General features: G+C 37.0%; 1 protein-coding gene across 2 annotated transcripts; it reads left to right on the top strand.

Annotated features, from left to right (window-relative positions):
• Positions 1–521: 521 nt before the first annotated feature.
• Positions 522–16,482, top strand: LOC110175279 (RNA polymerase II elongation factor ELL2-like). 2 transcript variants are annotated; one of them, XM_055154499.1, is made up of 12 exons: positions 522–708; positions 1,251–1,298; positions 9,330–9,457; positions 9,942–10,099; positions 11,014–11,261; positions 12,007–12,131; positions 12,223–12,331; positions 12,424–12,865; positions 13,434–13,485; positions 14,197–14,368; positions 14,961–15,005; positions 15,109–16,482. In XM_055154499.1, the coding sequence occupies exons 1-12, from the start codon at positions 571–573 to the stop codon at positions 15,211–15,213; spliced, it is 1,770 nt and encodes a 589-aa protein (XP_055010474.1). In that variant the 5' UTR covers positions 522–570; the 3' UTR covers positions 15,214–16,482. The 2 variants fall into 2 exon arrangements, with proteins under 2 accessions (XP_055010474.1, XP_055010473.1); XM_055154498.1 differs by having other exon boundaries at positions 524–708; positions 15,106–16,482.
• The last annotated feature ends 266 nt before the right edge of the window (positions 16,483–16,748 follow it).

Here is a 16,748-nt window from a genome sequence, read left to right as displayed (position 1 = left end):
ACTTACTTACTTCAGGCTCCATATCACGTCCATCATTCTTAGGCAAACATTTCGGCTAGTGTGAGACATTTAAGCAAAAATACATCTTGCACACCCAATGGAAACAAGTTAAAGGGACCTTAAGGACAGACAATACAAGGCTAAATACAACCAAAGCAGTCTATTTACAATGAGAATTTTCCTATGTTTGCCAGTTTATGTTATATTTTATGTAGTTTTAGAAAGGGTCTATGTTCACTGAGAAATCTAACATAGGTCTAGATGTCAAAGAAATGATTTCCCTGTAGCCTGTTGTAAAAAAAAACCTAATAGTTTTACAATCCCACAGATATATTGGGAACGTACTGTCCGAAATAACAGTACAAGTTGTGTTGTTTATGTGTACAACAGCGTCGTAAGCAAAAGGAACACAATAAAGCTTTTAATTGGTCTATGTCGGAGCCAGGGTGAGTCAGACACACGCACCTCACGTTCCTGTCAGCCTGGTCCCGCCCTCAGCGTGACGCAGCAGCCAGAGTTGAGCGCAGAAAGAGCAAAGCAGCTTTAATTGCAAGACGAGTAAAGCCAGAGATGGCTTCGCTCCGACAAGAGCAGCACTATGGGCTCTCCTGTGGAAAGATCACCAAAAACAACCCAAGTAGGACGCTGTACCATGTCAAGCTTACGGACTCCGCTTTACGCGCTCTGGAGGCTTTCCAAAATATTAAGGTAGCTTACTTCTTTTTGTTGTGCGTGACATATGACATGAGTTGAATTTACACTTGTCAAAGTTGTCATCAGTCTTTATAAACTGGTTCAAACGAGCTAAGATAGTACTGATGTGTTTTACTGATCGTTTATAGAGTATCCACTTATAAAACTGTTACACAGACCAACCATTCTCCTTCAGTGGAACATAAATAAATAACTGCTTGTCTCGCACACTCGTTTACAGTTACTTGTGGCTGGGTTAGCCCTGAATCTGACTTCTGCATTACTCTACTTTGGTGCATCGCATTCCACGACCTAACCCTGTCATTGTCGGGAAGGACGTGCCCAAAGAGAGTTTTCTGGGAAGACTCTTTTGTGGGAAAACGCGAATAGGCGAAAGTTTGTTATCTCATTAAAAAGTAGGCTAAGTTGTATTTTAAACCAGCTTGGGCGCACAGACTTTAAGCTACTGATTGAGTAACTACGGTACGTGTACACTGCAATGGTGTGTGTCTGATAATAACTCGCGTAACTAACAAATGTGTTTGTTTCCTCATCAGGGATCTATACACTGTGAACCATCTATTTGCTTCAAGGGAAGTCAAGGGGTAAGTCATTCCAATTTATTGTGTAAAGTGAAACAAGATACTTTGAACTAGTGTTTACATGGAACTTTTACATTTCGTGAAAGACTTTATATGGCCCATTAAAGACCACACGGCCCTCCAGAGCAGGGTTCTTCAGAGTGTGGTCAGAGGGCTCAAGGCAGCGCCTCCTGCAGACTGGAGACTTACAGGTTACTGGGTCAGGCTGGGGAGTGTGGAGAAGCTTAGTTATGTCAGACTGAGCTGGAGAGAGATGGGAAGGAAGCAAAGAAGTATTGTCATCAGTCCAATTCAAAACCTGGAGATAGAGGTATTAGTTTACATAATATTAACATCCCCAAATATATATGCCTTAAAGTAGTACTTTAAAGTTTTAGGGAAGTCTGAAAATGAAACTTCAATTGTAAAATACATTTTTGAAACAGCAATGGGCCAAAGTCAAAATTAAAAAGTCATTAATTATTTTAAATTCTATACTTTTGGGAACGGCAAACTTATTGGGCAGACAGTATAAAGCAGTGACTCATTTAGCAGATTGTCATAGTCTTGCAACACTGTAATAGTCATCAGGACAATAAAAGAAAGATTTATTTTTTAAGTCAAGATATTCATTTCAATATTCTCCACCTCATCCATATTTCAGAGACTATGGCAACCCTCCAGAAATGTGGTTTTAAATGTTTTGATTGACTCATTCATTCCTTATTGTACAAAAGATTAAATGAACAGTAGCATTAGGGAGAAATGCAGAAGATGTTCACTATTTATCCTAACTAACAAGATCACACTCACTGAAAGTCTTTCTTTTCTTTATATTTTTATCTCCTTTTGCGGTCTTTGATTTTTTTATTTTTGATTTTTTTTAAATTAGACAAAATGCTCAATATTTATATTTTTCATATAACCCCAAAACAGCAGTTGAGGATGTTATTTATTTCATAGACCTTACTGCTATATCTTTTCATTATTGCTAATGGCACTTTACAATAACAGTTACCACAATGCCATTTGGAAGGAAATGATTAGTGGTCAGTTTATCAGTGCAGACCTCTGTAAGAAGCCTTCTTTAACCCTTAAAACTCTACTTTATGACAACTAGTGGGTCAATGACTGAACATAACCCTTCAAAATGACCCAAGACCCTCAGGTCATGCACTGCGGTGAATGACCAGCTGCTCGTACTCTGCTGTACTGTAGAAGTCTTAAGCCAATAAGCATATACCTTAATGAGCTTCATTTGAGAGCAATGATTTGACAGTTACACAGTTGTGTGTGTATTTTGTCCCTGCATAAAACTGTTTATTCTTGGCGGCAGTAGCTCAGTTGGTAGAGCATTTGCCCACTGATCTAAAGGTTGGCGGTTCAAATCCAGCTCTCGACATAAACATCACAGGTTGAGCGATCAGATCCACTGACCCACAGGTTGGCTGGTGTGATTCCAGCTCCCACAGATGAATGCTGCTGTTGTGTCCTTGGGCAAGACACTTAACCCACCTTGCCCACAGTGTCTGCGTACACTGGTGTGTGAATGTGTGTGTGTGAATGGGTGAGTGGTTCCTTGTTGTAAAGCGCTTTGAGTGCCTTGAAGGTGGAAAAGCGCTATAGAAAAATGTGACCATTTACCATTCTTTACATTTCTGCTATAATTCCAATCACTACATATCCTTCTGAGGGGCTGGCAAAATTAATATATGCTTTTTAAAAATCATTTTAAACAATCTTGATTTTCGATTCAACTTAATTTTTTCAAGACAAATAGAATTAGTCAACTTTTTTCCGTGTTTGCTCCAAACGACATGACTTTATTTACAAAGCATAAGATGCAGATGTCTCAGTTAAATAGCCCCAAGCATACTGATGATTTTAAATTATTAGAATTTGAAAATTGGATTAAATGCCCAGCAATAGGTAAGATGCCAAATAGCATTAACTTAAATGACATCAAAGTAACGGAGTACAGGTTACCATCTAATAATTCAAAACACAATATTGAAAAGTAAAAATTGCAGGAAAAATAAAATACATTTTCACTCACAGTAGCTTAGATATTTTTGTTAATTTCCTGATATGCTGTTTCCCTTGTCATATTCAGCGACAGTTGTTGATTTTGCAAGGCTTGGAATCTCTTGCTTCTCCCCTGATCGCAATAATCTTTGAGGAGCTAAAGTTATTATCTAAATGAATGTTTATAGACATAATTGTGTGTGCTATAATGCTTGTAATTAGAGTATGAGGCATCACAACTTGAGTTTGCTTTAGCTTTCTCTGTCTGGCTGACTCAGACATCCATAAGCAGGAGTTTAGCTATGGCACACTTTACCTTCTCTAATGACAAGGGCGATAGCTCTAACTCCAACCTGCTTACTTTACCTTACGGACATGCTTAGATGTGTATAGTCAGTCATGAGACAGTGTATGCTGAAGGTGTAAAACTAAAATAATATGGTTTGTTATTTGGATATGTGTTGTGTTGACATTGTCGTGTGTGTGTGTGTGTGTGTGGCCCCTAGGCAGTGATGATTTATTCATTGGATACCTCCTTTTCGCATGTCCTGCGCCCTCTGCCTGTTGTAGTCTATCTGCTCATAGTAACTTTCCCCAGACCACTGTGGAGAATTATTTGTATTCTTTTTCATAACAGCTTCTTTCTGACACATTTTTTAAAGAATGCAAGGTATTTTGACTGCACACGTCGATTTATTATTTCCAGATCCTCAATATTCCAATGGCTTGAAAGACAAGTGCTGTCTGAAATCTTTAATCACCAAATGATTATTTTTATAGCTTGTTTACATAAATAAATATGCTGTTATCTGTGCTGACAAAAGCCTGCACAAATGGAAACGGTTGCATTAGAATAACCATCCTTTCAAGACTTAATATACTGTGAATTAGCTGAAAGTTAAATTTGTAACCTCAAAAAGGACCAGACAGATATACTTTCTGATGGTAACTACTAACCTACCAACTTTTAACTTGCTTAAACCTACATCGAATGCCACATAGTGTGTACTCTTTTAAGTATTTCTCCCACATCTTGTTTACCCCGTGACCATAAAGAGCAACATACCAGTGGTGCTTATTATGTGCTACTTTGCTACAAGAATGGAAATCTTTGCCCAGCTTGGATTACAGACCATGCTTTTAAAATTCTCATGGCAGATTTAGACCAATGTATTCTGTATCTGTTTTCAGTGGCTAGGAGATAGATATAGGTCTAATTCCCTGGTGTAAAAATCTCCACCATAAGCTAATGAGGCATATAAAGGGCACTTGTTTTCTGAATCAGTCTTGCAGCATCAGGGGGGTTGGGAAGAATGAATGGCTTTTTACTAGTCTGACACGATTGGTTGTAGACGACAGTTTGGCCCTTAGGCACCTGCCAGAGACCTATCTTCTTGGCACTAGTGTTAAAGATCTTAATGCCTGTGGTCTAGGCAGGGAAAGATTTGTGGAATATTTTACATCAAGTCAGAATGAATTAGGAATATGGTATCTGTATGTTAATAATATGAGAAAAAACACAAAATATTTTCTTAACTTTTCTTTATTTCAAAACTGTTACAAACAAGCTTGTATTTTTATACATTAAGAAATTGTATTCTAATGGAAACATTTTGTCATGGTTTGTTCTTTTAGTTTTCAAAGGCAAGAATGCATGACACAATTGTTTTAGTTAGCATCTTCTGCATTCATCTTTTGCTAGAAACTTGTAGAGTAACCCAATCGCTCCACTTAGAAGAATATCAAGAATTACTTCACAGCATTCTGCTGTGATCTACAACTAAATCAACATTTACTCAGTGTAGATAGTTTTTCATAAGCTTTCAAATACAGATAATCACATAACTCACATATTTACACTGTTTTCAATAATTTCATCATACATTGTTACAAATCCCACTGTGGTGCATACCTCACTCTCAGTTCTCTGATTGTTCAGCGAATGCCACTTCTTGTGGTTCTGTCACCTTCTCTCACTTAGCGTGGAGCCCAGGCAACACATTGGCGTGCCCCTATGTCCCACTGTGAAATTGCAAATGAAAATAAATGGAAGGTGATTACAGGCCGGGGCTTGATTACATGCACTGTCTCCCACTTAAGGCAGCCACATTAATCATGGCTTTTCCAGCGAACGAAAAACACACAGCATTACTCAAAGTGTTGACTGATTGACTGCTGGATCATAAAAACGTATTTTAACCAATCTGTTTTCTCGCCACTCTTTGTATATGTTGTTGTGCCTCTATGCCGCCCCCATCTCTCTCCCAGTCTGCAGCGGAGCCACAGACACAGGCATGCTTTGTGTTGTTTTGTATTGCTATCCGTCATTGTGGAGGGGACTTGTCTTAAATAGCATGTGTCAACTTGTGGCCCTGGGAACCATTGGTCTCTTTTGTTTGTGAAGAGAAGATGAGAAGTAGTGTTTACTGGAGTGTGGTGAGGACGAGGGAGGCTGCTGGCTGCCTGTTTAGACGTGCATGTGGCTCTGCTCCATCCACAAACCTGTTCTTGTTTCGGCCCACTCATTAGTTTTGCATTATTCATTTATTTTTATTAAATGTGGGCTCAATATTGGTAAATTTTTGGACACAATAGTAAAATCACTATTGTAAAATTTCTAGTAATACCACTAGTCTATCTGGAGGTGGGTTGAGTTAATTACCTTTAATCAGCTATTTTTACTTTTAAGAGTGGATTGTCACACTGTACTTTGCACTTCTTGTAGATAAGTATTTTTTAGAAGTAACATGTACTTGCAAAAAACTGAAAATGTAATAAGCAAATAATGAATGAGCAAACTGAAGTTGCTATACCTGTTTTTTTTTTTCTTTAAAATGTGGGAAAATATCATTTCATTTTCATTTTAAATGGTTTGCAGTGGTCCAAAGTTATTTCTCACCTATGCCTTCCCTGCATCCTAATTATTCATGACAGCTAGCATTGCTACCATGCATTTACTGATTATCATACAATAAAACACGTTTAAATTAGATTTATACAGCACACAGTGGACATATTTTTTACCTCAAGACAAAAAAATCAATCAATGCCATAGTGACATACGCTTTGTGATACTGTGAGAAGATTAAATTCAAGTTCATATTTCTTGCTCCTTTTTAACTTTTATTAGTTTATGTTTTGCTTGAAAGTAGAAACTGTCTAATTAAAATAATATTCTTAAACCTTTTATAAGTCAGTTTATTGTTCTGTTTCTGTAGTATTGTAACACTAATAAACACATTGTTATGTCCATATTGTGGCCCAGGGTGTATCCAAAGCCTGACCTGCCCCCTTAATGAGAGTTAGTTCTAACAGTAGTGACACATTTTACTATAGCCTCCTCCCATCCTATCGGCCAGCAGAGGGGAAGCAGTGTCACGGCATCCCACTCTGGAGCAGAGGAGGCCAAACAAAAGACCGCCTGTTTTCAGAAGGACATGACTGAGGCTGCAGAGGATATGAACACAATAGCCTGCAACAGATCTACACCCAAACCCACATTCAACCCAGTGCTACCAGGAAACACAAACCCTGTGCACCGTCACAATCCTCTCACACTTTTTGTTCCAATCAACTTCATAGTTTGATAGACAGGGCCTTTCCCAAACAGCTGAAATGATCAACTGAACTATGCTACCATATCTAATGTTTTTAACAACCCTGAAATTAACCTTTGAGATCAGCCCTTCACATGACCTTTTGTTGTTAATTTAATTACCAAAATGTCAATTATAAAGCAGCTTTAACTTAACTTGCCACTATTCACTTTTTATTCATTTAGGTTGACATGAAAGACAATATATAACTGTTAGACAAAATCAAATAGAAACATAAATTGTTAACATGTGTTCGATGTGTTATCAAAACAGTTTATGCATGGTCCATTATGCATTGTAAACAGGGACGATAAACTGCTTAACTTTCTAGGCTTCTTGTGCACTGACTGGCACCAAACATGCATAGCAATGAATATTAATATCTGCACCAAAGAATGTTCTGGTTCCTCTGGTTTTACTTTGGCTGTGATAAAAACAGCAAGTTGCAACTCAGCTAAAACTGCTGTTGAGTTTGGTTTGCATCATCCTTTGAGTTGAAAAGTTGAAATTCTTGAGCTAATTTATAACATAATGAGTAAGGCTAGAACGACCTTTGGGAATAAGTGTGCTGAATTTTGCAAGTGACAAAGAACAATTGCGCCAGTCCTAGTTCAGCTATAATAGAGAGGAGCAAAGAAAGTAAGTTAAATAGTTTTATTTCCTTGATCAATCTTCTGATGACCTCTTCTTTTGGATGGTCATAGTACACTCTGCAACATTAGCTATTAGTCAGCTATTAAATTATTTGGTCTATTAATTTGTAAGTATTTCCAACAAAGTTACCCAGAGCAGTGACTAGATTGTAGATGACTTTTGGGGGATAAAAGGTCATTAGTCTCAGTCTCTAACTCCTCAACCTTCACCTTTGACATCTGGGGTCACTGAATATAACCACAGATATTGATCAGTGTCCAGGAAACAACTTCATTTAAAATTTAGTTCTCATTTTGTCTGTGCATCTTTGTTCTACACAGCATAGGTTTTACATTGAAGTGATGAATCATAGAAAACAAATGTATTTTGTGACCATTTTGCTGCAAAGAAAAATATGTGATAATTTCTGTTGAGTTGAATTTGTATGCAGTCAGTCTATTGTCGGCGAGGCGACTGTGTCAGACTGTGGCCTGCCCCCTTTGGCTCAGAAAGACAGGACTGTGTTGTAGTTTACACAGCAGGGATCCAAAGCTCTGCCTGTGCACGAGGCCCAGGAGTGGCCAATGCCAGCCACTGTCTTTGTGCATCGCCTGACTGGGTATTTAAAACAGCTGGAGCTCTGGGAGCCCGCTACAGAATTCAATAAACACACTACATGCATTATTAATTTTTTCTTATTGCATGGAGAAGACTGGAGGCCATGCTTTCTGATGTTTACTTTGGTTTCAAAAAGGCTTTTAATTAACTTTGTGTATTATGGGATTGTGCAGTTAAAATTTAAACTTTCAGCTTAAAACAAATCCAGTGTTAACAAACAGTTAGACCAAGACACATTGTTTTTATTATCCTCCTCTGTACTCTAGTGAAAAAACACCGAAGCATAAACTTGTCTAAATGTTGAGTTGTGAAAGTGGAAGGCATGTGTGAGCTTGCACACAGGTCTGATTGAAGTGTAGATAGTAAGTAAGTACACCTGTGTTACTTTGTATGATTGTACTTCAGTGACAAATAGGGGTGGGTGATATTTTTTAGTACCCCAATAATGATATTTAGATAGTAATATTTTATGTAGGTAAATATGATAGCAGCAGGTAAATCTGGTACAAATAATCATTTGTTTTGTAAGATTAATGAATGTGTTCATGGACCCTGACAAATAAAAAAGAAAGAAAGAAAGATGGTAATCCAACAGTAATGTTCTAAACATGTCTGTTTGCTATTGAGGTTTACATATCAGGCACATGTGAAATAACTGTAAACTTACTCATACATGGCTAATGTCTAATATCATGTATACCCTTATTAGGAAGTTTAAACATTTATTTTGTTGCATTTTGGATTATGAACAGTATACTCAAAATTTTGAATTTGGATGAACAACATTCACGGTGTTAGCAATATTTCAATAAGCTCTCTTAAAAAAATATTAGTGAGGCTGATTTGGAAAAAAAACTTTAATATTGCATACGCACATGGCCATTATGAAACTACTGCTACACTGTTATACACTACCCTAATGTTCTTATGACGTAATCCACACTGCTTATCATATGAGTGTCCAATTAAGGTCATAAACCATCTTTTGTTTTGATAAAGTGGGTTCATTCTACTGCCAAGGTCTTGTGTGAGTGTGTTTCCTATTAGTTGGGGGTGTGACTTTTTTATGGCTGTTTTTTTCCATTTATGAGAGTCACTACTGCTTAACAGCTGTGCAGCAAATAAAACAAAAATTAGTAAACTAAAAATACATGTGGCTTATTCTGGCTTGTTTGTTTTGTAGTACATCAAGATCCCAGCTCCCACATCAGAAGCACCCACTGCTCTCCGCGTTTTCTCCTTCTACTTGTCTACAGACAGCAAGGATCAGCCTCAAGCCAGCTTTGACTGTATCCATCAATATGCATCAAGGTTAGTCTTTACTGTTTCCTCTATTTTTACATGTGTTATTTTCTACCCATCTTTTTATAAAATAGTGGCATTATAACACAGACTTTGTGATTCCAAGAAACACAGTTAACTTACTACTTGCTCTGCGCTGGAAGGGGCAGTTGTAATTTCCTGTATATTTTTGGCTAGAGCCTCTCATTATGGAGACTTATGATGCCATGTTTATTGAGTGGTTATGCATGGAAACTGAGGACTCTGCCGTGTCACTGCCTCTTGTGGTTTAGCTCAAATAGGTCTGACTCCAGTCGTCTGTGTGAGCCAACTGCTAATGCAACAGTTCAACAGTTTAAAGCCAAAACTGTGCTCTTTAGATTTGTACTTAGAATTCCTGACATCTTATTTTTATATGCTTGAAAGACTTAGGTGCATGTGGTATAGTAGTTGTCACTGTAGCTTTATATTGTTACTGTAGAAAGTTAATGGTCCTATTCCTTATGTTTCGCAGTGATGGCCACGAGCTGTTGGAAGGCCAGGGCATCATTCAGGACAAGATCACAGTGTGTGCCACAGATGACTCCTACCAGACGACCCGTGAGCGTGTGTCCCAGGTGGAGAAGGACAGCTGGAACCGCTCTGTCATCGAGATCAAACCTGGACATCCAGGTAATAGTGGACAATGTTCAGTCTGGTTAAGTGCTACTGTGATTTTTGTTTAGCATTTTTTACTTAGACTTGGACAGATTTGGTGCTTCCTGTATGAAAACGTCTATCACCTATAAATCTTTATTGCCTATTACATGATTTGTTTAGGTTAATTTTCCATTCTATTTACAATATTTTTGATTAGTTAGTCTAGTTATTTTGCATTGTATATGTGAAATTTCTGGTATAGGCTCTATTCAAGAGAAGAGGTTCAAGTTGGTTAGGCCTTTATAACACCTAATAAAAATATAGAATGAGTTTGAATTTAATAATTAATCAGTTAATTAAATGTGATTTGTAGTTCAGGCTTTAAGCAATGCTCATATTCATTCCACACTGTAAGTGATGTGGATTTTACATAAATAACATGCTATATGGGTACTGCATAGACTTGTTATCTCTTGGCAGGAGATTTTTGTGGTTGAAAGGTAAGACTGCTTTGTCTGTAGACCCACCCCCCTGTGACCTTCAAAGCACAGATTAACCTATAATGAGATTAGAACCGAGGGATGGCTTTCACTGCTGCGACATGCCCCACCTGTCTGCTCCAGAAATACCAGTATTTGTCATCAGCACTTTACAACTATGATAAATTACAAAAAGCTTTAAATAGAGTTTGCCAATTGCCATGCACGTTATGTAACTTGATTGTATTTGTTATTTAATATTTGACAACCTTGATGAAAAGAGTCCCTGTCTTTCTTCGTTCAGACATGACAAGAGATTATTATGTCATGTTTTTCACCCATACACTGGCATTCTGTAAATGTCAGGCTGAACAATAATTTAATCAAATCCTTGTGATAAATTATGTTTATACCTAAATACCTAAGACCTTGTGTCGGTAAACAATGTAATACTGTATATGCTCTTAGGTTGGTCCTCCAAGTTCCCCAAACGCAATGTCCAGTCATTACCCGGGCCAGACAGTAGTTTTCTGAAGCAATCCATCCCAAGCCGGCGGGTCAGTGGCGGAGCGGGGCTGAGCTCGAGGAGCTTAAGAGAGCGGATCATTCACCTACTGGCTCTAAAATCATACCGGAAACCAGAGCTGCTACTGTGGCTGGAGAAGGAGAGAGCCAGCCCCAAAGACAAAGCAGAGCTGGGGGCTATATTAGAGGAGGTACTTCTACAAACACAGTGTACACAATTTTCAGATGTATATCAAATAAATGATGTTGAGGTCCACGCAGATTTATGTGTTTAAATTGTAAAGTATAATGAATGTGTTATTTGTAATACATAATTCAATAAATATTTCATCAATTCATGTTGTATTTACAGTTGCAGTAAGTATAGTAATACACAATTGCTTCATCATAACAACTATTTCCTTATAATATAATGAGTAAAATCACCTGAATATTTGAAATGATATAAATACTACAAAACGCCTTTCCTCTGCATTGGGCATGCACAGAGTAAACTATATACAATACAGTACACAAATATATACTTATCCTTTTTCAATACAGGATCATTACAGATCCTAAAAACGGGCAGTTGCATATTATACATCTACACAGAAAGTTGTGAATGTGTGTGATTCTTATGTATGTGTAAATTAGGTGAGAGCTGTAATTGTCCCTGCAGAGATTGCTCTACAGTGGGACAGTGCACATTGTCTGGAGCATAAGACAAATAGCTCTCCTTAGAGAAACATAGCAGACCATAGAGTTTGTGTTCATGAATTATTTAAAATGCACAGGGAAAGACATAGACACAGTTGTAATAAAACCACATTTATTATATATATTTTTCCAACACGTCTCAATGTTACAATATAAGAACTGCTCAGAATACAGAATCAACACAAGATAATATATATTTAAATAATTATATATTTGTTTTATTGTTTTTTTTTTTAGGTAGCAAAACTGAATCCTAAAGACAATAACTACTGCCTGCAGGACATTTTCTACAAGAATGTGCAGAAGGACTGGCCTGGCTACAGTGAAGATGAAAAACAGCTCATTGGGCGAGTTCTTGCCAGGTATATTAAACTAAACTCAAAATATGGAATTATTTCTGCTATGGAAAAAAAATGAGAAATTGTACTTCTGACTTTTATTTACAAATACTAGGAAGCTGCCAATCAGTTGCCAGTCAAGGAATCTTCAGGCAACCACATCAGTACAAATATGTCCAGAAAACCCAATTCTGCATCAGATCCCAAAGAAAAATCTTAATATGGTACATGATTGAATACTTTTATTTCTTTTTACAAACTCACATCTTCAGCCACTTTTTATTAAAATAGACAATTTTATTATTTGCTTTCACAGAAACGCCCTGTGCCTCCAGAGTGCTCTCAGGAGAAGATTTTAGCCAAAAGGCAAAAACTTTTAATCAAAAGGCTCCCTCAAGAACCCGTTTCACAGGACCTGAACACTCCCTCTCTTCTTCCCAGTTTTCACACTAAAACTGAGTTTCAAAGGACTTGTAATCTAACTGGTAGCCAAAATAATTCACTGGAATCTTCTAATAGCATTCCACTTATGCACAAAGTGTCTGATGCAGACACAGTGAAACAAGAACCCAAAATCTGCAGCTCTCCATGGACACAAGCACATCCAGAACGCACAAATGAGCCGCTTGCCAACTACCAACACAAAAAGAAGAAATCGAAAAAACATAAAGACAGGGAGCGAGAGAGGTTAAAAGATAATCCGGCCAAATGGTTGGATACCAGTGTTGATTTAAAGCAAAGCATGGACAAACTTGACAGTAAGGCTTTCTTCATTTGCATATACAATACAGAATGTACAGTGTGTATTTTTTTTATTTTTATTTAACATCACAACAGGCTTTGTAGCTGTTTGTGAGAATGTTTTAAAATTCTATTTTTACACATTATGTGGTCAAACTGCTATTTTGGTCAGGTGGTTTCTATGATATATTTTGTTTTGACTACACTTCAGAAAAACAAGTCAACCACAGGACTTTGCTCAGATGGCCAGTAATTGTTATCGTATGTGGACTGTGAACAGCTGTTAGTGTCACTGGCCACTGGTGCATTTGTGCTGTATTATCTCATAAGCAGTGCCACAGGTTGCTCCTTGAAGCTCTCTTGAGTCTTCAGTTTGTTATGCGCCTGATTGACTCAACAACATTTCAGTGTGTGCATCTCTGTAAGATGAGATGTCTCTTGATACCCACAGGCCCTTAGCTTGTCGACACAAGCCTGGGACCCACACGCAGTTATACTGTAGCTTTTGGCAAAACAAACATGTATTGCTCAATATCGAACTAGTGATGAGTAGTACTTATGTTACTTTTACATTTTATCTTTCAGATTCTGATATAAAAAAAGAGGTTGCATCTGATGAGAAGCCAGACTACATTCTGTAAGTCTAGTATTATGGATTTTTATTTTTAATTATTTAGTCTTCTATCCATAAAAATGTGTTGTTTAAATTTGAAATATCAGAACTTTTTATCAAACGTGCAACAGAAAGCAATAACTTGCCACACTAGTGAGTTAATACTGCCATCTGTTGACAAAATGAAGCACTGTATTTTTTAAAAACTAAACAAAACAAAAAAAAAACTAGAAAAGCACTCAGAGAGCGCAGACCTCCGCCAAGGACTACCCCCATTTTTTATATAAATTGCGATAAAATCAGTCTTCTGGATCAGATCCGGATCAGCCTTTGGAATATGAAAGAGGATCCCATTGTCCATCCCTGAGTCAAATTTCATGGGGTTTGGTCAATAATTAACCGAGATACTGAGAAACAAAATTTTTGGCCCCATTTACCACAATGTTAACTAAAATTTAAAAGTGATCCAGAATCCAGGATTTCTTCCGGATCACCCCCAAAATTAAATCAGTTCTTCCTTTTCACATTTCCAACAAATCCTGAAAATCATTCATCAAAATCGGTCCATAACTTTTTGAGTTATGTTGCTAACAGACAAACAAACAAACAAACAAACAAACAAACAAACAGACAAACGCCGGCAAAAACATAACCTCCTTGGCGGAGGTAACGAGACAGTATCAACATATATTAGTATTTTGGTACAATTGCATATAATTAAAATCCTTTTTACAGCCTTTACAGCCCTATAATGAATTTGGAGCAGCGTGAGAGGTACCAGGCGGATTTCTGTGCCGAGTATGACGAGTACAAAGACCTTCACTCAAGGATTGCAACCATCACTCACATGTTTGTTCAGCTTGGAGCCAAGATTAAAAGTCTTTCTCCCGGCACTAAGGAATATAAAGTAAGCTGAAAAACATGTGGCCACAGTTCTGTACACTATACCTTTGTTTTTTATTTATGCCATGAAATATTTTTCAACCAGCAGTAGTAAAATCCTATTAGACAAGCTCATTCTTTGACATGTGAGGTCAGATGGTACAATGAAAGGTGCACATTTTCTGTTAGAAACTAAAACTGGCCAGCCACACTTGCACAGGTGTTCATGTAACAAGATGGACTCTACATGTGGCAAATTGCATGTCTCTCCTGCTAATTACCTGGTGAGACTTTTTAAGGATGGTCAAATCCAGCATAATTATGGCACTGTTACTATGGGCTGGCTGGTGAGAAGAGCAACTGAACCAGAAAACACACATAGCAAACTGCATAATTTGAACCATACTAGCCCTTTAATAATAAAAGCTTTTAAATATTTGGGATCTCTTTCAGTGCTTAATTTTTTTCTTCTTCTTACACTTGGACTGAGCCCTACAATGAAAAGCACATGAATTACATAACTTTTGAGATCCAAGTATCTCTCCTTTCTGCTAGAGAAATAAATATGTTGTTAGTTTGTATTTTAATAGTTCATGTGTTTGTGTGTTTATTTGTAGATAATGGAAGATCAAATACTGGAAAAATATAGCAAGTATAAAAAGGTAAGTTTAACTACATTCTATACACATTTTCCCACATAGAATTGTATAGAATTGTGCTGATTTTTTTTTTTTTCTTTTACAACCCTGCTCATGTTCAAAGAAGTTCCCAGGCTACCGAGAAGAGAAGAAGAGATGTGAATACCTTCATGAAAAACTTTCCTACATCAAACAGCTCATCACAGACTTTGACATAGCTCAGGCTTCTTAGCAGCATTCCCATTGTCACAAACTACTAGAGACTATCAGGATTAATGAAGAAAAAGAAAAGAGTGCTTTTGTTGGGACCATTACCATTGTTGTTAGAGTGTTGTCATTCTAACTCAGATTCCACTGTAATATTGTCTATATCTATATTGTGTGCATGTCATATTTCTGATGAACTTTTGTTACTCCAAATGTAATGATAACACTTCATGTGTACCCATCACAGTATAAACAATGACCAATGCAATAGCATTTCACAGCAAAAATCAAATGGGCTGAGGTCTACTCATACCACATCATTATTTTTGGCCAATGATTAGCTCCAACTGATGCTAACCAGTCCTTATTTTTACATTTTAAAAAACCAAAATGCACTTCTTTTATTAAGTATTGATTGGCTACATTTTTTGACACAAACCTTTGCTCATCGTTTATATATCAATATAGGCTATTAGGTTCTTGTGCTTGCTGAAAGTATTTTCTAGAACTACTGATATGTATTTAAGCAATTTTCTTTCACTTTGGTTTCATTAGCTGGAAATAATGTAACATGCTGATCCAAAAATGTACAAGTATTGAAGAAATGTTCTTGAAAGTGGGAACAGTGGTGAAACAATGATTGGTTATATTGTAAACTGTGCCACAAATTGATTTAGTCAGCTGAATATTGAACCCAAATAACACTCATGTATCCATATCATATCCCAGTGAAACTGATATGCTACCACATAGGTGTCAGCTGGAATGGTATGTCTTAATGTTCTCAAAGCTCCAAAATTGTTAGGCTGATTTATGGTGTATAGTGATGACTTTTTTAAAGTTTATTATTTTCATCTAATTCTTGTTGAGTTTACGTAAAAGTAGACCAGAGTACACATTATGATTGTTTTCTTTTAAACAGACTGTGTATTTATGCCCAGTGATTTTTTGTTTGTTTGTTTTGCACTTAAGGGGACAGGCTGATGTTATACACTCACATCATTTCCCTTGCTTCTACTGAATGCCATGCTATCCAGTATGGCCTATCATGAGCCTTAAGGTATTTATGAACGCCTTATTATATCACCATTAGCTATTATATTTCAGCACAGTTGGATCTTTTCGTTTTTGTGTTTTGTCTTTTTTTCTCATGTTGAATGTTCTCATTATCATATTGTTTTGGCTGTCTATAACCATTTTATGCAAGTATCACACCAAGTCACCCCTGAGTCACCACCATACTTCTCAGTAATAATTGTTGCATTTAAAATAAAATGGTAATTATGTCCCTTGACTGACTGAATACTTTCATTATGAATGGGTTGTTAACTAATTTTATAATAAATGTGGACCTAAATGCCGATTCCCATTGCCCAGCCCTCCCTAGGTCAATAAAATAGGTTAAAGTGACTGGGCACTAGTTTAACAGGACATAGAACACTATAATATTTATTTATTTTATTTATTCATTTATTTATTCAATTAGTGCTTCGCCTCCTCTGCGAATTCAAATTCTGTCCCCGGCCTGGCTTAATATTTACTGTCCATTAAGACATAACA

Source organism: Boleophthalmus pectinirostris, unplaced genomic scaffold (assembly GCF_026225935.1).
Source record: "Boleophthalmus pectinirostris isolate CB_2022bp ecotype Guang Dong unplaced genomic scaffold, ASM2622593v1 HiC_scaffold_19, whole genome shotgun sequence".
Taxonomy (NCBI): domain Eukaryota; kingdom Metazoa; phylum Chordata; class Actinopteri; order Gobiiformes; family Gobiidae; genus Boleophthalmus; species Boleophthalmus pectinirostris.
Note: the sequence above shows the minus strand (reverse complement) of the source record. Positions and strands in the feature narration are given on the sequence as shown.